The following is a 24,690-nucleotide window of genomic DNA, read 5'->3' on the forward strand; positions in this document are numbered from 1 at the left end:
GAGGAGGAGACAGGGATAGCACAGGGGCACAAGGGAACTTCGCAGCCACGGCCTACAGCGTCATTCTCGTGGCAGCTACAGATCATGTGCAGTTGTAAAACACTCATTAAATTGCCAGGCACAATGGCACACACCTGCAGTCTCAGTACTTGGGAGGATGAGACAGGAGGATCACAGATTTGAGGATACGATTTCAAATAAATAAATAAGTTGATTAATTAATTAATTAAAAAGGGCTGGACGTGTAGCTCAGATGTAGAAAACCCCTGGGTTCAATCCTCAGCAAAAAACACACATGCACGTGCACACACACACACACACACACACACACACACACACACATGCACAATTAGTGATAAGGGTGATGAAAGATTAGAATACAGTGTGGTGACAAAATGACTGGTTGTGGTTGGGAGAAGGACGTGTTTAGAAAGGGCAGTTAAGAATTTAGTAGACAGCCGGGCGTGGTGGCGCACGCGTGTAATCCCCACGCTCGGGAGGCGGAGCCAGGAGGATCGTGCAGGTTCGAAGCCAGCCGTGCGCGATGGCTTAGGAGACCCTGTTTCCAAATAAAAATGTAAAAATAGGCCTGGGAGTGTAGCCCGGAGGTAGAAGGGCTTCCAGGAACCCCAGTACCACCTAAAAAAAAAAAAAAAAAAAAAAAAAAAAAAAGGAATTTAGTAGAAGTGGCAGGGCACAGTGGCGCACACCTGTCACACCTGTCATTCCTGGATCCGGGAGGCTGAGGCAGGGGGATCACGGGTTCAAGGCCAGCCTCGGCAATCTAGCGAGACTCAACAACTGAGACCTGTTTCAAAACAGTTGGATTTGGGGGTGCACACCTGTAATTCCAGTACTTGGGAGGCTGACACAGTAAGATCACAAGTTCAGGACCAACAGTGGCAACCTAGTGAGACTCAGGAAGCTAGAGAAACTTTATTTCAAAACAAAAATATTTTAAAAAATGGGCTGGGGTTCAACTTCTGGTTCTACCAAAAAATAAAAGTAAAAAATAAAAAAGCCTGGGGATATAGCCCCTGGGGTATATCAATCAATATATATTCAATCCCCAGTACTACACACACAGACACAGATAGACAGAGAGCCAGACACACACACACACACACACACACACACACACACACACACACACACAATGACAGAGAGCCAGAGTCACAGGTGCAAGAAAGCACCATCTGACATTTCTGACACCAGGCACTGGGGAGGTGGGATGGGGATGACAGGGACCTTGTCCTTTGAGGGAAGCGAACAGATCACCGAGTGACAGAGATCTCAGCGGACTCCACTTTCTCCTTTTCTTTTTTTTTTTTTTTTTTTCAGTACTGAGAATTGAACCCAGGGCATTCTACTTCCAAGTTATACCCCAGCCCAATTTTTTTTTATTTTTTGCAATACTGGGGATGGAACCCAGGAGCATTGTACCTCTAAGCTACACCCCCAGCCCTATTTTTAATCTTTTTTTTTTTTTTTGAAACAAGGTCTCACTGAGTTGCAAAGGGCTGAGGCTGTCCACAAACTGCAATCCTCTGGTCTCAGCCTCCTGAATGCTGGAATTATAAGCATGCACCACCACACCCAGCTACCCAATAAAAATTTTTTTTATAAAAATAAAATAAAAATTTTTATTTTGAAACAGGGTCTCACCAAGTTGAAGAGGGCTTCGCTAAGTAGTTGAGGCTGGCCAAGAACCTATAATCCTCCTGTCTCAGCCTCCCAAGTACTAGGATTACAAGTGTGGGCTACCACACCTGTCTCTGTCTCCTCACAATTACAAACAACAGCAGGGCTGACGTGTAGCTCAGTGGTAGGGCGCTTCTCAAGCACAAGGCTCTGGGTTCAATCCTCACCACCCAGCATGGAAAAAAATAATAGCACAATAACAACAGTGTTAATAACTACTATCTAGGAGGGCTTACTGTATATATATATATATTCTCATGCTCAAACTATAGAAACATGGAGAGTAGGTTTTGTTTGCTCCCATTTTACAGAAGAGAGAACTGAGGCTCAGTGAGGCCTAGTGAACTGCCTGAGCTCAAAAGTCCAAGAAAAGGCAGAGCTTGGGTGAGATTCCACATCTCTCAGACTCAGACATTGTGAATAACTAAATGCTAGAGTATAGAATCACCATTTGTTGATTTTTTTTTTTTTTTTGTACTGGGAATTGAACCCTAAAGCTTTCTACCTCTTAACTATACTCCACAGACCCCCTGTTTTTTTTAAAAAAAGAAAAGTTGAAACAGGGTTTTATTAAGTAGTTGATGGTCTCACCAAGCTGCTGAGGCTGGCCTCGAACATGCAATCCTTCTGTCTCAGTCTTCCAAGTACTGGGGTTTCAGGTGTGCATCACCATGCCTGGCTTCACCAGTCTTTTTGTTGGTCAGCTCAGGAAATTTTTTATTGAGCACCTATGATGTACCAGGAAGTAGGTATGTTGCAATGAACAAAATCTGTGCTCCCAAAGAGCAAAAGCAGGTGCTCAGAACTGAGGTGAGCTCAGAAACACACCTAGCTCATAGCCACAGTCTCCCTGTCTGTCCCCCAGTGACTTCTTCCCCTTTAATTGGAATCTACTGGAATAAAAACACGTGTGTAAAAGTAAAGGGAGCTCAACAAGTGGTTTCCTCCTCCAAGCTGTCATTCCTCCAGGGAAATGACTCAGGGCCCCAAATCCTCGGCTTTCCGTATTTGTCCAAAGTTCACAGCAGGGTGGTCTGTCTGTCTCTGCTCCTCCTGAAGTTGCGCTCTTGCCCACGACCGCTCTTAGAAGCTGGCTGCCAGCCAAGGTGCCACACCTGTGATCCAGTACCTGGGAGGCTGGGACAGGAGGCTCGCAGATTTGAGACCAGTCTCAAAAAAAGCACCGTTTCAAAACAATGGGCTGGGGCCGGGCGTGGTGGCGCACGCTTGTCATCCCGGCGCTTGGGAGGCGGAGCCAGGAGGATCGCGCAGGTTCGAAGCCAGCTGCGCGCGCTGGCTTAGGAGACCCTGTTTCCAAATAAAAATGTAAAAATAGGTCTGGGAGTGTATCCTGGAGGTAGAAGGGCATCCAGGAACCCCAGTACCACCAAAAACAAAACAAAACAAAACAAAAAATAGCTCAGAGGAGTTCAATCCCCAGTAACACACACACACACACACACACACACACACACACACACACACACACAGCCTCCTTTCCTTTGTCGTCTGCAGACAGTTTTGTACTGAGCCAGAAAATGTCTGAGTCAAGGGTAATAGTCACCATGGGTCTCCACCAGCGTACCAACTCCCCCCACCCCCCCCACCCCCATGGCAGATTCCTTTATTCCCACCAACTAAACATGTTTTTCCAACTTTCCCAGCAGAGGAACATTTGTTGAAGGAGCAAGACCTGACTCGCAGAGTCCTCTCTCTGCAGGGCTAGAATAAAACAAACTTGGAATGATAACAAGAGCTGCTCAGCTCACTCAACCCGAGTGGACTTTGTGGGGGCTGGGGAAATCCTGCCCCTCCCGGGGTCTGTGCACTTAATACCTGCCCCCCACCCCTCTGGTACTGGGGATTGAACCCAGGGACAATCTATCTCAGAGCTATACTCTAAGCCCTTTTAATTTTTTATTTTATTTTATTTTTTGCAGTACTGGGGACAGGCATTCTACCTCCAAGCTATGGCCCAGCCCTATTTTTTAGTCTTTATTTTGAAACTGGGTCTCACTGAGTTGCAAAGGGCCTCACTAAGAGGCTGAGGCTGAACTGCAATCCTCCCATCTCAGCCTCCCAAATGCTGGGATTGCAGGCTTGTGCCACCATGCCTGGCTTTTTTTCTTTATTCTTTTTTTTTTTTTTTTTTTTGCAGTACTGGAGATGGAATCCAGGGGGATTGTATCTCTAAGCTACACCTCCAGCCCTGTTTTTTAAGTCTTTATTTTGAAACAGAGTATCACTGAGTTGTGCAGGGCCTCACTAAGTAGTTGAGGCTGTCTGAGAACTGCCATCCTTTACTTGCTGAGGCTGTCCTTGAACCTGCGATCCTTCTGTCTCAGCCTCCCAAATGCTGGGGTTACAAGCGAACGCCATCACACCTGGTTCTGGCTTTTTATTTTTTATTTTGATACAGGGTCTTGCTAAATTACTGAGACTGGCCCGGAACTTGCAATCCTCTTGTCTCAGCCTCCTAAGTACTAGGATTACATGGGCGTACCGCCACACCAGGCTCACTTCCTACTTTCAAGAGTGGCTTCTTCTAGCATGATTCACCTCCCAGATGGTGCAGAAGACAATTATTTTCTCATTCAAAGAAGTTTGTTGAGCCCGGCGTGGTGGCGCACACCTATGATTCCAGTACTTGGGAGGCTGAGACAGAAGGAATCACAGGTTCAAGGACAGCCTCAGCAAGTAGTGAGGTTCTCAAGTCTAGCAAGACCTTGTTTCGAAATAAAGAATAAAAAATAGTGCTGGGGATGTAGCTCAGAGGTGGAATCCCCTGGGCTCAAGCCCTAGTATAGGAAACAAAACAAAAGAAAACTTGAGGATGTTATTTTTTTCTTCCTCAGGGAACAAGATTTTATTTCAAAATCTAGACGCTCATGAAACGGGGGTTTCTTGCGAGAAAACCCCGGCGAGTTCTTGTCTACGGAGAGCGAAGAATGACGCCCGCAGACCTCAGGAAGGGGAGTAAAAGGTTTATTGGAAGCACCTGGGAATGGGGCAAGGGTGGCTGAACACCCCCAAAGGGGCTGGAACTCTGGGTCCAGCAGCTGCCTTCAGGACAATACTTGAGAGTAGCCCAAGCCGAATTGCCTTCAGGTGCAGGCTGCTTTCTTCCAGAGTCCACGCGATCTGCTAGAAGGGAATAGAGAAAAGTGGCTGAACACCCCATAGGGGTGGTCGGAACTCCAGGGTCCAGTAGCTGCCTTCAGGGTCACTACCCAAGTGTCGCCCGAGCCAAGTGCCTGTCAGGTCACTACTCGAGAGTCGCCCGAGCCACGTGCCCTCAGATGCACTCTGCCTTCTCTCAGTGCCAACAAGACCTGAGAGAGAGAGAGAGAGAGAGAGAGAGAGAGAGAGAGAGAGAGAGAGAGAGAGAGAGAGAGAGAGAACAGCTTCCCAAAAGGGGAGGGGGTCCCGAGCAGGAAGTCCCCGCTTTTGCCATCTGACTGGCTGATGCCTGACCGCTTGCAAGTCCGTTTGTGGTTAGGGCGACTTTGAGATTTCAAGGAGAATTTGCATAGGACATTTGCAAGTCCTTTGAAGGTTCTTCTTTCAGGAATGCCAGACTTGCTCTGTGGGTTTGTTGATTAGGAAACTCAGAATGTGAAGCTCTGGCCTTCTTATCTCCTGAGCCTTTGGAGTTTCAGGCATTTGTCGCCCCTCAGGAAACTCAGGAAATTAGCTTTTTTCTACCAAGGCCTTTTCCCTATCTGCCTATTTCCTTTCTATCTCCTCACTCAGAAACTTTATCCTTATTACTAGTATTGTACTGCCTCTGTAGCACAACTGATTAGTACTGATGTGTGTGTGTGTGGTCCCAGGAACAGAACTCAGGGGCCTTTTACCTCCAGGATACACCCCCAGACCTATTTTTTTATATTTTATTTGGAAACAGAGCCTCACTGAGTAGCTGAGGCTGGCTTCGAACCTGCATGATGCTCCTGTCTCAGCCTCCCAAGTACGGGGATTACTAGCGTGCGCCACCACGGGCAGCTTAGTGCTGATTTTGCATTGCCCTGCCCTTCTCTCCCCTTCCCGATGGCTCTCTGTGGGTCCTACGTCCCAGGGAGATTCCAAGGGCTTCTGCTGCCATTCACAGCGCGTGGGTCCCCTGGGTCAGCCATGCTCTAGAGTGAGCCCCGCTCTTTAGTCTCGTTCTCTGTTTTTGTACTAGAAATGGAACCCAGGGGCATTCTGGCTCTGAGCTACGCCCCCAGCCCTTTTAATTTTTTATTTTGAAACAGGGTCTCTGGCTGAATTGCTGAGAGTCTTGCTGGCCTTGAACTTGCTATCCTCCTGTCTCAGCCTCCCAAGTACTGGGATTATAGGCTTATACCACTGCATTCAGATATACAGCTTTTTTTTTTTTTTTTTTTTTTTTTTTTTTGCGGGTCTGGGGATGGAATCCAGGGGCATTCTACCTCTGAGCTACACCCCTTGCCCTATTTTTTATTCTTTATTTTGAAACAGGGTGTCACTGAGTTGCAGAGAGCCTTGCTAAGTAGCTGAGGCCGTCTGCGAACTGCAACCCTCAGGTCTCAGCCTCCTGAATGCTGGGATTACAAGCGTGTGCCATCATGCTCAGCTTTGGATATACAGTATTTCTTTTCTGTCTTTTTTTCTTTCCTCCTCCTCCTTTGTGTGTGTGTGTGTGTGTGTGTGTGTGTGTGTGTGTGTGTGTGTGTTTTCCTGGGAGTTGAGCCCAAGAGTGTACTAGTATTGGGAAGAAGTTTTAAAATTTATTAATGTATTAGTATTGGGAAAGATTTCCAATTTTAAAAATATATCTTCTTTACTAAGAAAGCCAGGGCTAGCTAGCAGGAAGAAGGGGACTTGTAATTTACATTTTAAAGGAAAGAAGGCTGGAGCCAGGAAAGAAGGTTTCTTTACATTTCTAAAACAATTTCACACATTCTGGGGGATAAGACAAAAGGTAGAGGCCTGTGTTTGGAGACAGGACTGCTACCCCCCTCCTGCCCCAAATCCGGCTGCAGAGAGAGCAGAATCAAAGCAGGGGCTGGAGATAAGGGGTAGCATCATCTCCAGATCAAAGGACCTGCCACGGACTTGGTAGGGATAAAACACTTACTAAACTGGAGTTCTATGGCATTTTCATTCGAATTGCCCCCCTGTGCCCACTCCGGCACAGGGTTGTAACTATTCCTATATGTCTATCTTTTTAATAAGCTTCTTTAAATCTTCAGCAGCTGTCCAAGCCATGAATATTTATTCTTAGCTTAGGACAAGAATCCACGGTTTTTCTGTTTGTTTGTGTGGTGGTGGAGGGGGAATTATTTCTCCCCATGCACACACCACGCACATTTCACCCCGCAACAAAGAGCATTCTATTCCTGAGCTACACCTCCAGCCCAATTTATTTATTTATTTGCTGGTACTGGGTTGGAACCCAGAGGCTTTCTACCTCCGGGCTATACTCCTAGACTTATATATATTTTTAATATATTTTATTTGGAAACAGGGTATCACTAAGTTGCTCAGGCTGGCTTCGAACCTGTGCAATCCTCCTGTCTCAGCCTCCCAAGCCTGGAAAATTACAAGTGTGTGCCACCACGCCCAGCTTTATTTTTTATTTTGAAACAAGATCTCATTAAGTTACTGAGGCTGGCCATAAGCCTGAGATCCTCCTACCTCAGTCTCCCATGTACTGGAATTATAGACTTGTGCCACTATGCCTGGCTGTTCAGTATTTCTTGGTTATCCTGTAGTAGCAGGTAAATAGTACACTCGGCCTCAATGCATGAAGAAAGAGGAACAGTTTTCTGCTGTGTATGAAAAATAGCTGTCAACAGCACGATCATGTCTGCAGAGAAAGACAGAGACCAGATGTAGGCAGTGATCTGGACAAGATCTTATCTGGAAGGAAAATGGGGCTTAAGATGATAAATATCTTGGAACATGATAAAGTCCAGAGGTCCTTTTCAGGGCCATCATTAATTTAAAAAACAAACCTATTAATATATACCTTACCAGAGAGATTTATGTTCTGCTGAAAACCAAGTTATTTCTTGTAGAGCAGAGGGAGAACTCTCAATGTACAACAGTGTATCTTAGTGTGGTCGGCGATTTAATGAGACCCTGAGCAATTTATTTTTTATTTTTTTATTTGTGGTGCTGGGGATGGAACCCAAAGGCCTTTTAAGACCTTCGGGCTACACTCCCAGACCTATTTTCTATTTTTTTTTTTTTTTTTGGAAACAGGGTCTCACTGAGTTGCTGAGCGCCTCACTGAGTCGCTGCGGCTGGCTTCGAACCCGTGCGATCCTCCTGTCTCAGCCTCCCAAGCGCGGGGATTACCAGCGTGCGACCCCACGCCCGGCTTGACCCTGGGCAATTTAGCAAGATCCTGTTTCAAAATAAAAAGGTTTGGGGGTACAGCTCAGTGGTAGAATGCTTCTGGGTTCTATACCAGCCCCCGAGGAGAGGGGTGAACATTCGTAAACGGCCCCTTCTCCCGCCAGGCGGGCCCGGAGCCCGGGAAGCGGCGGGGCCGAGGGTCAGGGAATCCCCGGGCTCGGGCTCCCAGCGCTGCTGGCCGAAGCCGGCGTCCACACAGACCGCGGGCTGCCGGCCCGGCCCGACTCGGGCTGTCCTCTGATCTCAGAGCGCAGTGGACCGACGCCCCGCCCAGCCTGGAAGCCCCGCCGGCGCGCGGCGCGGAGCCGGGCCTGGCCCTTTAAGAGCGCCGCCCGGGACCCCCGCCGGGCGCTGGAGCCGGGCCTGGCCCTTTAAGAGCGCCGCCCGCCGCGGAGCGGAAGTGTTTGCGGAAGGCGCGGGCGGCCCCGCCCTCGGGCCCTGCTCGGCGCCCCGTCCCCGCCGCCAGGTGAGTCCCCTCCCGGCCCCTCGCGGCCCGGCGGGTGGGGAGCGCGTCGCCGACCCCGGGGCACGCGTGACCCGGCGGGTGGGCGGCGCGGGCCGCAGTTCGCCCCCCAGAGCCGGAGCGCAGCCCGCCCGGGCCGGCGCGGCGCCGCACGCTGTGGTCCCAGTGTCGGGAGGCTCAGGTCCGAGGACGCGGGTTCGCGGCCAGCCTCAGCTACTGGGCCCTCCGCAACGCAATGGGACCCTGTGTCAAATAATAAAAAAAAAATAGGGCTGGGGGTGTAGTTCGGAGGTGAATGCTCCTAGGTTCAATCCGTAGTACTGCAAAAAAAAAAAAAAAAAAAAAAAAAAGGAAAAAACCACAACAAAACTTTTTGGTGTTTTCTTTTACATTGAGGAAGAGCATTGGTACTTCTTACCTGCTGCAGCTACTTTGAGCTCCATTTTTTTCCCCTTCCTCTTCCTCACTTCCTCCCCAGGAGCGTTCTCCGTCCAAGCTATACCCCCCAGTCCACAGTCCTTTTAAAAATTTTTGGCCGTAGTGGGGATTGAACCCAGGGACATTCTACTACTGAGTTACATCCCCAACCCTGTTTTATTTTTTTATTTTGGAACAGGGTCTTGCTCAGTTGCTGAGGGCCTCACCAAGTTGCTGAGGCTGGCCTCAAACATGCGATCCTCCTGGCTCACCCTCCCAAGTACTGGGATTACAGGGTGGTGTGCACCACCATGCCCAGGTCCCCCTTTAGGGGGGAGTGCTGGAGATTGAACCTAGAGACATTTAACCCTCAGCAACACCCTTAAGAGACGAGGATGATGATGGTTTCAAGCAAGGTCTGATTAAGTTGCGGAGAGCCTTGGTAAATTGCCAAGGATGTCTTCCAACTTGGGATTCTCCTGGCTCAGCTTAATATGCACCTGACTTTCGAGGGTTTTTTCCTTAACCTAATCTTTTGTTCCCCACCCTTAATTGTCTACAGAATTAGCAGGACATCAGCATGAGCTGGTCGCCTTCCCTGCCAACCCAGACATGTGGGGCCTGGGAAATGAAAGAACGACTTGGGACAGGGGGATTTGGAAACGTCATTCGATGGCACAATCAGGTAGGGTTGTGTGTAGCCTGGGCAGGGGTGAGAGGCTGGAAGGCAGGTTCTCCTCAGGACTGCAGTCCCCACTGCTCTGTCCCAGTGGAGGGGATCCTCTCTGGCAAGGTCCTAGGGGCCAGTAAGCAAGAGGAAGGGCAGGGGGCTTCAGGACTCCAAAGATGACTGAAAACTCTATGATTAACTCTACTAGCTATCTAAATACTTTGACTATTAACTCTATTAACTACCTAAAAAAGTAGTACAAAACAAATTTAAGCTCTCAGCCCCAATTAAGTATTTTAGATCGTATGTCTCTGCTGACATTAGAATGTCATGAGCTGTACCAGTACAGGTTACAAAAACACACGGAAATAAAGCCACAAATGGTGACACACACCTGCACTCTCAGTACTTGGGAGGCTGAGACAGGAGGATTGCTGACTTGCAGCCAGCCTCAGTAACTTAGTGAGACCCTGTTTCAAAATTCCAAATAAAAGCCGGGCGTGGTGGCGCACGCTTGTAATCCCAGCATTTGGGAGGCTGAGACAGGAGGATCAGGGTTCAGGGACAGCCTCAGCTACTTAGTGAGGCTCTTTGCAACTCAGTGAGACCTTGTTTTAAAATAAAGAATAAAAAATAGGGGTGGGAGTGGAACTTGGAGATAGAATGCCTCTGGGTTCCATTCCCAGTGCCACACACACACACACACACACACACACACACACACACACAAATCCAAATAAAATCAAGTTGGAAGCCGGGCGTGGTGGCGCACACTTGTAATCTCAGCATTTGGGAGGCTGAGACAGGAGGATTGTGGTTCGCAGACAGCCTCAGCTACTTAGTGAGGCCCTTTGCAACTCAGTGAGAGCCTGTTTCAAAAATAAAAAGACTAGAGCCAGGCATGGTGGTGGACACTTGTAATCCCAGCACTTGGGAGGCTGAGACAGGAAGATTGCACAGGTTCAAACCCAGCCTCTGCTACTTAGTGAGGCTCTCAGCAGCTTAGTGAGACCCGGCTTTTAAATAAAGTATAAAATAGGTCTGGGAGTATATCTCAGAGGTAGAAAAGCCCCATGGGTTCCACCCCAGTACTATAAAATAAATAAAAAATTAATAAATAAGACTAAAAAATAGGGCTAGGGATGTAGCTCATAGATAGAATGCCCCTGGGTTTCATTCCTATTACTACAAAAAAAAAAAAAATCAGGTTGGGGTGTAGCTGGAAGGTAGACTGCCTGTGGGTTCAGCCATAATGCTAATAAATAAATAAATAAATAAACAAAAAGCAAAGAGAAAAACTTAAATATTTGCTAATTATAATGCCTTCCAAATGTTTCTAGTTCTATTACAGGACAAAATACACAGATCTGCATGAAAGTAAAAATGATGTATCTTTTTTTTCCCCTTTTTTGGTCCTGGGGACTGAACCCAGAGACATTCTACCTCCAAGCTGCACCCCCAGTTCGATTTTATTTCTTATTTGGAAACAAGGTCTCACTAAGTTGTTGAGAGCGTGCTAAGTTACCAAGGCTGGCTTTCAACCTGCCATCCTCCCATCTCAGCTTCTTAAGTACTGGGATTATAAGCATGTGCCACCACGCTTGGCTAGAATAACATATTACTAAAGATAATGGTAAAAAGCCATACTTCGGATAATTTTTGTAATTGTGTCATTTGCACTACAGTTCTTTTGGATCTGATGAGATACTCCTTGTGTTTACTCTTGTGTCTGGCATGAGTTTCTCAATCAGAAGTATCAGTTCTCCCATATTTCTGTTTGTTTGTGCAGGTGTTAGAGGCCTTGAAATTTTTCTTTAAGCTGCTTGCTTATGAGTTATTTTACCAAGCTTGTGTAATACAGTCATAACTGTACCCCAGTAGGGCAGGCCTCACGCCACCCCCCTGCTTGCAGGGCCTCTTTCCCAGGTTATGTGGAGCTCCACCTGTGGCATAGGGCCCCACACTGAGCACTGAGCAGAGTGCTGTGCCAGGCCTTGGCTTTAGTTTTATTTTTTTGGATCCAGTCTTGAGTAACACCTGCTGAACATACACCCAATTTGGGATCACTTCCCCAGCGAGCCCCTAATCACCAAAGAGCTGAAACTAAGTTACTGGCCCCAAATTCAGACCCACCAAAAGTTCCTGAAGGACAGGCTTTTACTTAAGGGCTCTTGAGCATCTTTCTTGACCATAGAGGATAGGAACCTGCCAGCCACTTTGCAGGATTCTGACTGCAGCAGGCAAGAGGGTCATCAGGTTTGCTGGCCAACCACGTCAGAGGGTTGCTCCAGACAGTCACCCTCTGGCTTCACATAGGTGAAAGGCATTCTAGCCTGTGCTTCGAGTCCTGTCAGCTCCGAGCCAATGGGAGGACCCCAAAGAATGTGGGAGCCAGAGCTAGTGGGCAGAGTATAGTTCCACAGAAGGTAACATTTGCACACCCAGTTTGGAAGTTTGGGTTTCAACAAGCCTTGTGGATGAGGAGGTCTTAGACATATAACTATCTCAGTTTACCCTGATCAGAGACTGGCTAGGGGCTGGCATTAAAACAGGCTAGAGCTGGACATGGTGGTGCATGCCTGTAATCCCGGTATTCAGGAGACTGAGACAGGAGTATCACAGATTTAAGCCCAGCCTCAGCAACGTAGCTAGACCCTCGGCAACTTAGTAAGACCCCATTTCAGAATACAAAATAAAATTGGGCATGCTCAGAGGTAGCACGCCCCTGGGTTCAATCCTTAATACTATGAATGAATGAATGAATGAATGAATGAAGAAGAAATGAATGAAAACAAACAGAAGGGCATGATTATACCCTCACATAGAGCTGGGCTGGGCTTCTCTATAGCTCGGTGCTTCTAGAGTCAGCTTAACTAGCCACATCCTGGCTCCCTTCAGAAAGAGTTTTGTTTGCACCTGTCCCGTGTCTGTCACCCTAGAACACAGTCACCCCTCCCTACTCCACCCCACCCCCGGCTCTTGGCTTGGAAAGCCATTGCCAGATGGAAGAGAGAGAGAGAGAGAGAGAGAGAGGTGTGTGTGTGTGTGTGTGTGTGTGTGTGTGTGTGTTACTTTCTAGAATTACTACTTCCTACCCACTTGCTCTGCCTTTTCAAAAGTCTTCATCTTTTTTTTCTTTCAATGAGGATGAAAAGAATAAAGATGAAAAATGAGCATTCTGTAAAGTTCAATGTGATAAAAGGAGCAGCCCCTGTACAACTGAGCGGGTATAATTAGATCCACAAGCTCCCTCTCTCTCTCCTTTTCTGCTTCTCAGGCCATTCTGCTTCTCAAGTCCGAACCTGCTGGTTGTGTTGTTTCCTTCCATCTTTTTGCTGCCAGCCCGGGGACCTGGCTGGCATCCTGTGCCTTGGCTAACTGCCTCTTCTTGCTCTACACCTTGGGGGTTCCTTATCTTTGGTTCCATTTTACTGCCCTGTTCTCCAAAGACAACGCCATGAATCATAAGGGTTTTATAGAGCATAGGATTACAAAAACAGCAAACGGAGATGTTAAAAGCCTGCAAATTTCCAACAGACACAACCCATAGTCTTTAGCTCCTGACTCCCATACTTGATTAGAAGTCCCACTGAGTTTTTGTTTATTTTTTGCAGTACTGGGAATGGAATACAGGGGCATTCCACCTCTGAATCTTCAGCCCTATTTTTTTTTAATTTATTTTTTATTGGTGCAATGTATTCATACATCATAGTGGTATAAAGAAAATACTTTTGTAAACATACATGCACATCTCGCCCAGTTAGCCCCTACCCGATCCCCACCCCATTCCCTCCCCAACCCTCCTTCCCATGCTTGGCTTACTGGTTGACATCTAGTATTATAGCAATTTATACAATATTAACATTGATAATCTCACATAACAGTTTCATTTGTCTGGTACCAAACTTTTGATGACTTAAAGATAACATTTCAATATTTCTTCTTGCTTTCTTTCTTACCAGAGAATATTTTTTTCTTTTTTTTTTTTTTTTTAGGTGAAACTATCATACATTTATTTATTTATTTTTCAGAAAAAATCTATCCTGATATGTTCTTTATTTTCATAACACTAGAAGCCAGACTCTCACTCCGGCTCCTCAGCCGGTCCACACCCTGCTGTCCAGCTCTGCTTTCTTGCTCGCTGCCCACAGGGTGGTCTGTGAGCCCTGTCTTTGAGGTGATCTCCCTCTGCTCGGTGCCTCTGTGTAATCTCTGTCCATTCCGCCAGGCCAGCTGGAGGCCACCTCCTCCCAAAGCCCTTCAGGGACTGCTTCCCTCCCTGGGGACTAGCGCCCATGGAACCCCTTACCTCCACTCACTGGGCATGCCTCACAGACTGCCCTTTGGCTGGGTGTGCCAGTGCTAGTGCAGGGTGGGTTTCATGTTAGGTTTCTTTTGGGGAAGATAACATGTCATGTTAGGTACACAAAACCATTCACCCAGTCCATCCATAAATATTTACTGATTGTTATGGGTCGAGTGGTGATTAAACTGGCTTTTTTAGAGATGAGAAAGGTCCATTAATTAACTAGGTATAAATGTGCACTGATAAGGTGGCTGAGGACTCTGTGCAGGGAAGCCCTGTACCTGATGAGATCAGTCAGGGTTCTGAGGAGGTGACCCTAAGGAAGTGGTGCTTCAAGTAGAGGGAGCAGAAAGGCCAGCAGATCTGGGGGGAGCGATGAGTGTCATGGGCAGGCGGCTGGCGGCAGAAGCTAAGAGTCTGACCCTGCAGCGACTGAAGGGCAGCTTAAGCTGAAGTTTTCTTTTGGGCCGAAGCAGGGAGGAGAGTGACGATGCTGGATGATGCCCATCCTGATGGCCTGGATGGATGGGAAGAGGCCCAGGCGGTGTGTGTGGGAAGCATGCTGGGAGATTTTTTGTCAGCTATTGAAAACAAAACAACAAAACACCGCCCTGATTGGTAGAGTTAACCAGTTCCGTGGGATGGCTACACCTATGGTGGCTGATATCAAACCATCACCGTTTGATCAACCAGCTCTTGCCAGAATCAGAACAGGTAGCAGCCAGCTCTCAGGGACTGGCCTAGGGCAGACAGCACTGCCACCCTGGTAACGTGAAGAGACCAGTTTTGAAGTGTTTGGAGTAGTCCAGCCACCGGTGGCTGGCCAGTGGTGGTGGTGGAACCAGGGAAGTGGGCCTGTAAAGGTGTTTTAAGAAGAAAAAGAATAGGTCTTGGCAGTAGGACAGAAGTTCGGGGAACAGGGGAGAAGGAGGAACCAAATGTTGACCAACAGTGATGCTTACTGATAAAGCTTCTCAGTCTAGAAACCTCTCTTCAGTCCAGATGGTTATTTCTCTATCTGGGAAACCCTGAGGACCGCTGTGGGTGCTTGGGGGTGTCTTTAGTCAGAGGGTTCTCTGTTGAGTATGTTTCTATTCAAAGTCTCTTGAAGAGCTGGGGGTGGTGGCACACATCTGTAATCCTAATACTTGGGAGACTGATTGCAGGCTTGAGGCCAGCCTCAGCAACTTAGGGAGATCCTGATTCAAATAAAAAATAAGATTGGACTGGGGATGTAGCTTGGAGGCAGAATGTCCCTGGGTTCAATCCCCAGCAGCCCCCCTCTCACAAAAGTTGTATGCTGAGATGGTTCAGGCAAAGTCTGGGTTTCCACAAAACCAAGACTTCTGGGCAAAATGAATTTGAGTTTTCCAGCTGATGAAGAACATACTCCCCAGGGTTTCAAAACCAGTACTTATAGTCTGTTTCTGTACCATTTGATTGGGTTTTGCTTTCCACAACAGTTGTGTTTTTAGTAATGGGATATCATTCTGTTTGGGTTTCTGTTGCAATTGAAACATTGCTTATGGAAGAATGGGAATATTGTTGAATACTTCATAGAAGCAGAGGAGGGCCACTGTGCAAGGGAAGTTTTTGTGTCTGTATCTATCTCGGATTCTCTTAGAAAGTCAGAATTTCCCCTACAACTGTAGGGTGAAGCTGAGCTGTTCATAAGTAGAAAGTTATTTTTGGAGATGGATGTGGTGGCACGTACCTGTAATCTCAGTACTTAGAAGTTGAGACAGGAGAAATGCAAGTTCAGAATAGCCTCAGCTACTTAGTCCCTGTTTCAAAATAAAAAAAAAAAAAGGTGTGGCTCAGAGATCAATGCTCCTGAGTTCAATTTTTAGTAACCCCCAAAAAAGTTATTCTAAGAATTATTAGTTTGAATTTGAAGATTCAAGGCTAATACTACATCTTTAGTCTTTAATATCAACCTTCAGTATACAAATCTGTTCCTGCCTTCTGGGTGGGGCAGGCAGCAACTGTGTGTTAGATTCAACTGTGTGTTGGGCAAAAGACTGTCATCCAGTGTGTAAACAGACATGTTACATGAATTATATCTCAATAGAGCTGTTAAAAAATAAAGCATGCAGTGACTGCAACATGGAGAGCTTAAACAAAGCAGTGCTGGCCCTTGATGAAATCAGCTGTGGCAGTGTCAGAGGTGCCCCAAGTGTGTGTTTCCAGCACTGAAGCTGTAACGGTCAGGAGATGTTTCTACCTTATTTCTGAGGCTTTGAGTTCCTGAACATCAGTTGTAGGATTGCTCGTTGATCATCGAGCCAGTGGTCTTATTAAATAATTTGTAGTTGTGTTTGGAGATTCCCAAAGTTTCTTTTTTGTTTGTTTTCATACTGGGGATTGAACCAGAGGCATTCTACCTCCAGGGTACCCCCGCCCAGTGTGTGTGTGTGTGTGTGTGTGTGTGTGTGTGTGTGTGTGTGTGTTTCTGGAGATTGAACCCAGGACCATTCTACCTCTGAGCTACACCCCCAGCCCCTGTTTTGCTTTTTATTTTATTTGGAAACAGAGGGTCCTGCTAAGTTGACACAAGCCTCACTGAGTTGCTGAGGCTGGCTTTGAGCCTGTGATCCTCCTGTTTTAGCCTTCCAAGGTAAGATTACAAGTGTGCCCCACCACGCCTACCTATGGTTTTATTTTTGAAACAGGATCTTGCTAGGTTGCTAAGAGTATCCCTAAGTTGTTGCGGCTGTCCTCAAACCTGCAGTCTTCCTGTCTCACACTCCTAAGTACTGGGATCACAGGTGTGTGCCAACACAGCTGGCTGTTCCTTTTATTCTGAGACAGACCCTTAGTCCTGCTAGAACTCTTGACCAGATTGCTAAATGTGAGGCTGTGAGGAAGTTTGACTGCTTTAGGGATCGCCATGTTCCTGCTGGGAGGCCTTGCCGCAGGCCCCTGCATGTCTTTTTAAGTTCTGTTTGGTACCCTATTAATAGCAAAGACTTGTGAGATTCAAATCCTTTTCAATGTGCATTTTCACAAAATGAGATACCTGGAGAAATCATCTGATTGAGCCTCTCAGGTGTCCTTCAAAGGGGCCAGCAGTGTCATCTACAGTTGATTTTGAGGGGCCTTAGAGTTTGTAATCCTTTCCCTTTTATGCATGGAAACATAACACTCATGTGTAGATGGGAGTGTGTGATGAAGCACGGTTTAGAACCTTTCCTTGTTGTTGCACTCACCGCCGCGGGCTGTGGCTCTCCGGTTGTATGTGGAGCGTGGGGCTCTTGCGGTGGGTGTACTGCACGCACAGGAATGGGCGCAGGTCAGCTTGTTACTGGTGTCAGTGGTGTTGGGGCTTGGGGCCACTGCTGCCCTCAGCTGCTCTGGAGGCCCCCATGGGCTATGGAGGCGGTGGCCAGGGTACCAAGGCCACAGCTGCCTCCTGCAGCAGTCTCAGAGCCCCTCCCTTGCAGGTCCCTTTCGGCTCCTCAGTTCACCAACAAGGAGAGTGGAGTCATCCTCAGAAACCAGCCACAAAAAATTACCAGTTGCCTTTTCTTCCGTACAAGAGACCATCGCACCAGTCATTTGTGCAGAGGCCTAAGCCTGTGGAAACGGGCAAGACTGTAATTTAACAAAGAGAAAAAGCCACTGCCCTAGCAAAATTAACTCAGCGGCAGGTGTCCACAGCAGAGGAACGAGATGTTCTGAAGGTCCTCTACATCAGGAAGGTAGCAGCACCTGTATGTGTGAGCAGGAGCACAAACCCAGAAGTTAGGGAACAGGACAGGTGTTGAATCTAGCTGCAGCCTGGAGCCTGAGCCCTGGGAGCACAGTGGGAAAGCAGGGCGGAGCCAGCTTCAGAGGATTTTAAATGCAGGAGTAGCTGCATTCTGACAATGGTTGTCTCCTTGGTAGGGCCATCGGAACACCTGCTAAGGTAAGGGCTGCACCGCCAGACACTCATCCTCAGGACAGTCCTGGGAGGCAGGTGTCTTTCCCATAGTGCAGCTGAAGCTGAGTCAGACCACGCCCCCTCCCCCAAGGCGACAGAGGTGGCAAAAGCCAGTTGGAACTGGAGCTTCTTTGCATCCCATCTCCCGCGCTGTGCTTGTGTTCTCCCCAAAGAAACAGAGCTCTTACATGAAGCCCTGGATATGCTCAGGGTGGTGTTAAGTATTAGACTGAACCATATGGAAGTACCATCTCTAAAGGTCAAAATGCTCAAATATTAGCAGTGTCACATGGTGCATCCTCACACAGCATCAGGGTTTGGAGAGATAAGTAGGAATCTCTCTGGACAAGAGTGGTGGGCAGGGGATTCATGAAGGAGGGAGGAACTGAGCTGGGCCCAGAAGGATTTGTAGACTCAAACTGGGAGGGAATGCCATGGGAGCAGGAGGCTGGGGTGGGCCTGGTGAGCAGGGCAGCCAGGCCAGGCAGATGTCCTGGCTTGCTCGCGGGGACTGCATGCGTGGCTGCCTGTTTCGCTGATTGCTGCTATGCTCCTCCTGCAGGAGACAGGCGAGCAGATCGCCATCAAGCAGTGCCGGCAGGAGCTCAGCCCACGGAACCGAGAGCGCTGGTGCCTGGAGATCCAGATCATGAGAAGGTGAGTGCCTGGTGCGAGCTGCTGGAGCCCGCATTGCAGCACTGCCTGCTGTGTCTGGGAAAGAGTTGAGCTTCCTCCTTCCACTAGGACACCAGGCAGGCAGTCTGTATAGATGACCCTCCTCTTCTGAAGGAGGAACATATAAGGACGACACTGGGCCTTGCAGTCAGTTTTTTTTGTTATATGAAATAACTTAAAATGGTCATAGGGCCCGGCATGGTGGCACACGCTTGTAATCCCAGTACTTGGGAGGGTGAGACAGGAGGATTGCAGTTTGCAGACAGCCTCTGCTACTTAGTGAGGCCCTGTGTAACTTAGCAAGACCCTGCTTCAAAATTAAGAATAAAAAATAGTGCTGAGTGTGTAGCTCAGAGGTAGAATGCCCATGAGTTCAATCCCTAGTTCCACAAAGGAAATAAAAATGGTCATAATAACTGGGCATGATGGCACAAACCAGTATCCCAGCTACTTGGGAGACTGAGCCAGGATTGCTTGTGCCTAGGAGTTTGAGAGCCCCATATCAAATTAAAAAAGTAAAATAGTTATTATGGCCGATTTTCCTTTGGCAGCAAGAAGGCCTTCTTTCCCCTGTATTTCTAGTTCCAGGGTGAGATGTGGCTCCACTCCACCTTGAGCTTATGGCTGATGTGTATTCCCATGGTGTGGAGCAGGGTCTCTCACAGGCCAGGTGGTTACTGGGCTCCTACTCTGTTAGCCAGGAACACATTAAAAGGCCCTTCCCTTCTTCCCTAACCTTATTTTTTTGTGTTTTTGCTAATGAGAATGGAATCCAGGGGAATTATGCCTCTGAACTACACCCTCAGTCATTTTTTTCTTTTTCTTTTTTTGGTGGTACTGGGGTTCCTGGAAGCCCTTCTACCTCTGGGCTATACTCCCAGACCTATTTCTCATATTTTTATTTGGAAACAGGGTCTCTTAAGCCAGCGAGGCTGGCTTCAAACCTGAGCGATCCTTCTGTCTTCGCTTCCCAAGTGCGGCAATTATAAGCATCCGCCACCACGCCAGGCAGTTATTCTTTATTTTGAAATAGCATCTCACTAAGTTGCGGAGGGCCTCACTAAGTAGCTGAGGCTGTCTGCGAACCATGATCCTCTGGTCTCAGCCTCTTGAATGTTGGGATTATAAGCTTGATTATTACACCCGGCTCCCAGCCCTATTTTTTTAGTCTTTGTTTTTGAGATACAGTCTCACTGAGTTGCAGAGGGCCTCACTAAGGAGCTGATGCTGTCCTTGAACCAAGATCCTCCTGTCTCAGCCTCCCAAATGCTGGGATTACAAGCGTGTACCACCACGCTCTGCTTTTTTTTTCTTTTAAAGTTTATTTTTGCAGTGTTGGGAGTGGAACAGGGCACCACACATCCAGGTAAGTGCTCTACCACTGAGCTACCTTCCTAGCCCTCTGCAGAGAAAAGAGCAGGTGACACCTTGGTTGCTCGCTGCATGTCCACGTCGCTACCCGCATGGCAGGAGGCAGATAGTCCGTGTTTTCTCTGCTTTGGGAGCATTTTTGCAGGGCGACAAGGACTGGACATGAGGCATTCTAAAGACAGTGAAGTGGCCGCTCGGGCGCTCACAGGGAGCTTGAGTTCAGGCTGCTGACAGTGGGGGGTGCTGCCTGTCACGGCCCTGAGACCAGTCACCCATTTCTGCACCCTTGTCTTCTCTGCTTACTTCTGAGGTCTTTGGGCCATTCGAGGCCTTGGTTGGAAGGTGAGATTGGCTCAGCTGTGGCAGGGAGAATGGGTTTGAGGTGAGGCCCGGGTTCTGCCCACCATGGTTTCTCTTCCTTCTAAGGCTGAACCACCCCAATGTCGTGGCCGCTCGGGATGTCCCTGAGGGGATGCAGAACTTGGCACCCAATGACTTGCCTCTGCTGGCCATGGAGTACTGCCAAGGAGGAGATCTCCGAAAGGTGAGGTTTCTCAGGTAGCTGGGTGCACAGCCTTTTGAGAAGGGGAAGATGGGGGACCTTTCACTGTCATCATCACCAGGAAGTTCGGGTCCACAGGGGCTTCTCAGGTTCCCTCTTGGTGCCCACGCTAGGCTGGTGCGTGTGTGTGCATGCATGCGTGTATGCATTTGTGTGTGCTCATGTACACTTACATGCGTGTATCGGGAGACTGAGTCAGAGCCCTTATGAGGAAGATAGAGAAGGGCTCGCTGTACGATCTGCACTGTGATTACTATTAAGCACCAAGGACAGTTCATTACCAGATCTCCAGAGCAGGGAGACTGGACAAGTTCCCACACAAAGTTCTCCGTGGCACGTTGGGCCCCTGCGGGCCTCTGGGGTCAGCGTTGCTGCTGTCCTCAGGAGGAGGGCTTTTCTCTGCAGATATGACTGCAGCAGTCACAGAGTGCAGCAGGAAGGTGCTGGCTTAGTCACCAGGGCTCTGGGCTGTGGCTCTCTTCCCACCATGACTCATCTGTTGCACTTTGCCTTCTTCCTTCTCACCTTGCCACCTTCCGTGTCCCAGAACCCACACCTCCTGGGTTCCCCTGTGGCAGCAGCACATGGTACCTTGCTCACAGTCCTTAATGGCACTGACCCTGGGCCACAGATAGGATTCCTGCAGCCCATCCCAGAGGTCAGGTTAGTCATGGGACCTCACTAGTGCAGGGCGAGCTGGGTCGCACCTGTGAACCTGTGAAGCCAGGCAGTGTCCTGCGGTGTAGGCACAGCAAAAGCTCAGAGCAAAAGAGTTGTTTTTAAAATCTGCTCTGAGTGCAGCTCCCCTCAGATTTTCATTCCGGAAGGTCTGTGATTTGTAGGGAGTGTTGGAGAGTGAGGCATACACATGTATTTTCTTTGTTCATGGTAGTTTCCCAGACACATCTTGTGCTATTCTCATTTCTTTGGGACATTTCTGTTTATTTTTTGTGTGTGTGAATGGTACTGGAGTTTGAACCCAGGAGCATTCTAAATTTGAGATACATCCTAGCCCTTTACTTTTTGTTTTGAAACAGGGTCTTACTAGGTGGCTGAGAATCTTGCTACACTCCTGAGACAGTCCTCAAACCTGTGACCCTCCTGTCTCAGCCTCCCAAGTACTGGGAACAGGTGTGCACCACCATGACTTTTTCTTCAAAAGGGAAATTTCCGTGAGGGTTGGTCTGCATGAGTGGCTTTCTCCATCTGCGGGAGATGGGTGTGCTTTGGTGGGTGTGAGCATGGTCGCTGGTGTGGTCAGCAGTGCGGCTGAGCACATGTGAGGAATGGGGGTTTGACTTGTTTCCTCTCTGTGTTCTTGACCTTTTCACAGTCATCTGATGACTGATGGCATTGTGGGGAAATAAAACCATGGTCTTGTGATGGAGTGCAGAGTCCCCAGAGGACAGCTGAGGGAAGTGGGGGCTATGGCCAGATTACAAGGGCTTTGAAGAGGGCAGAGGATTCTGCTCTTGGCTGGCTAGGCAGCAAAGAGCCAATGAGCTTCTCAGCATGGTGGCGGCAGGCCTGTAATCCCAGTGCTTGGGACCTGAGGTGGGAGGATCTCAGGTTCCCAGCCAAACTCAACAATGTAGCAAGAGCCTCAGCAACCTAGTGAGCCCTTGTTTCAAAATAAAAAATAAAAGGTACTGGGGGTGTAGCTTGGAGGAGGAATGCCTGGGCTCAATTCCCAGGAGGGAAGAGAGGGAGGAGAGCCAATGAGCCAGTGAAGAAGACAGTGCAAGTTTCACCTTCTGCTGATGAAGGATGGCCTGGGGGAGGTAGGAGGGTGTTGCATCCTAAGGGTGCCTCCTCTGTCCTTGCTGTCCCCCGGCGTGGCCCTGGGAGGAGGGCTCTGCTGCCCAGAGCTCTTACCTGTCCCCCGGCGTGGCCCTGGGAGGAGGGCTCTGCTGCCCAGAGCTCTTACCATCGGTTGTTCTCTTTGTTCTCAAAATAAGATAGCCTGTCTTTCTTTCCTTTAAAAGGTTCAAAATTCATACCCATGGGCACAAAGAACCAAACATGGCCAGCACATAAGGAAATGCCCAGGGCAGAATTGATTTGAAATTATACATAGGCCAGGTGGCACACCTGTGCTTCCAGCTTCCTGAGAGGCCGAGTCAGGAGACCTCACTTGAGCCCAGGAGTTGGAGCCCAGCCTGGGCACCATAGCCAGATCCCAACTCAAAAATATCCAAAAGGAGTGAAGTTGTATGCTGGGTAGATACATGGACCCAGGATGTTGCTGATAGAAATGTTGATCAGCCTCAGTAGGGAAGTTACTTCCTCTGCTGTCTTCGCTCAAGCTATTAAATCCAGCAAAGGTTAAGTCCTTGGTCATCAAACATCCCAGTGCACCTTTCAGCTCTTTCAGAGCTACAGAGGGGGACTGGTAGATGTTGGGCCCCTCTTGTCCCGGTATCCTTATCTCCAAGATGGAAATTCCAGCAGGACTTACCTCTTGCAGGTAAAGCCACAGTGAGCTCACCTGCCCGGCCAGGCACGAAGCAAGTGCACCTTAGTGTTCCCTGTTCCTGTTACCACCTTCGATGTCAGGAAAGAGGTCAGAGGGCGGCTCTCAGCTTGCCCTGTCCATGGGGCTCTGCACGCTGAGCTGATCCAGCCTCCCTACCTCAGGACCGCAGCAGTAGGTGAGCCCCCCAAACTCAGGCACCGCCTGCCCGGGCTAGCATATGCCTGCAGGAGAGCCTGTGGGGCTTCCTCCTGGGGTTGCCCTGGCAGGTCTCCAAAGCACAGGGCTGGCCTTAGCACTCAAGTGGCTTTGGCCGCTAAGGCCCTGCTGGGCTGATTGGTCTTTGTGACCCCAATGTTGACGCTACTTCTCAACTTCTCCACAGTACCTGAACCAGTTCGAGAACTGCTGTGGCCTGCGGGAAGGTGCCGTCCTCACGCTGCTGAGTGACATCGGTAAATCCCAGCCCTGGAAGTCAGGCCATGCCCTGCAGGGAGTGTGTGCCCCGAGAGTCCTTGTGAAGGATGGAGGGGAGACTCTCGGTCCGTCCTTCAGTGTTGAGAGAGGGTAGGACGGGGTGTGCAGGCGCCCTGGGGAAACCGGGAGGTCAGCACAGGGCTTGTCAGGCAGGCGCTGAACCCAAATAGATTTCCCTTCCTTCCTGACTTATGATGAGTGTGGAGTAACAGATTTCCTTTTCCACCATAAAGCTCCACTCCCTTTTTTCCTGGAATGGCCCACGATGGAATAGGTCATCATCTGAATGAGTTTCACGCCTTGGCAGTGAGTTTTTCCGCTCCCATGTTGGTGTTGCTTTGCCAACCACAGGCATTGGAAAAACTGCCCTTGTTTGATCCTGTGGAACTGTGGGTGTCCTCAGACCAGAGAACCCATGGCACTCCATGCGTGGGCCAGGCTGGCTCCAGGGAGAAGAGTCACCTCAGCCTGTGGAGGTCATGGGCCTCTTCCCGATCCTGGGGCCTACTCCACATGGCTCTGGCTAGGGAACCAGACCCCAGGATTGCCGCAGGGGTTTGCTCAGGCCTTTTTAATAATAAGAAGCTGGGTGCAGTGCTACACACCTGCAATTTGTAAGTATTTGGGAGTTTGAGACAGGAGGATTGCAGGTTCAAGGCCAGCATGTGGTAACTTAGACCCTCAGCAATTTAGCAAGATCCTGTTTCAAAATAAAATAAGGCTGGGGGTGTAGCTCAGTGGTAGAGCACCCATGGGTCTAATCTCTGGTACCACAAGATGACAATGACAATGATGATGATGATGATGATGGTAATAGTGGTCAAGATTGTTGCAAATGGATAATTTGTTTTCTAGGGGTCAAAAGTTTATCTTTGATTATTTGCCTTCAGATTTGGGGAATGACCTATTTTTCATTTCCATCCCTCCTCTACCTCAATCTTTTGAAACTGCATATACTTTTTGTTTGATATTTTGTGTGTGTATGTGTGTGTTACTGGGAATTGAACCCAGGGCATTCTACCTCTGAGCTACACCCCTAGACCTTAATTTTTTTTTCTTTTTTTGCTGGTACTGGGGTTCCTGGAAGTCCTTCTACCTCTGGGCTATACTCCCAGACCTATTTTATACTTTTATTTTATTTTTGGAAACAGGATCTCTTAAGCCAGCTCAGCTGGCTTCGAACCTGCGCGATCCTCCTGTCTCCACTTCCCAAGTGCGGGGATTACAAGTGTGTGCCACCACGCCCGGCAGTTTTAAAAAATG

The 24,690-nt window shown here is 48.6% G+C and overlaps 1 protein-coding gene across 1 annotated transcript in view; it reads left to right on the plus strand.

The window, feature by feature from the left end:
- Positions 1-9,548: 9,548 nt before the first annotated feature.
- IKBKB (inhibitor of nuclear factor kappa B kinase subunit beta) overlaps positions 9,549-24,690 on the plus strand; it is a gene marked incomplete at both ends in the record, with an annotated part of 48,689 nt that continues 33,547 nt past the window's right edge. Inside the window, 4 exons of the mRNA XM_080710009.1 lie at positions 9,549-9,653; positions 18,432-18,526; positions 20,342-20,459; positions 23,336-23,405. Of these exons, the coding sequence (XP_080566135.1) occupies positions 9,549-9,653; positions 18,432-18,526; positions 20,342-20,459; positions 23,336-23,405 (388 nt within the window). The remainder of the gene's footprint in view (positions 9,654-18,431; positions 18,527-20,341; positions 20,460-23,335; positions 23,406-24,690) is intronic.

Source organism: Muscardinus avellanarius (assembly GCF_963383645.1).
Source record: "Muscardinus avellanarius genome assembly, chromosome: 14".
NCBI lineage: Eukaryota > Metazoa > Chordata > Mammalia > Rodentia > Gliridae > Muscardinus > Muscardinus avellanarius.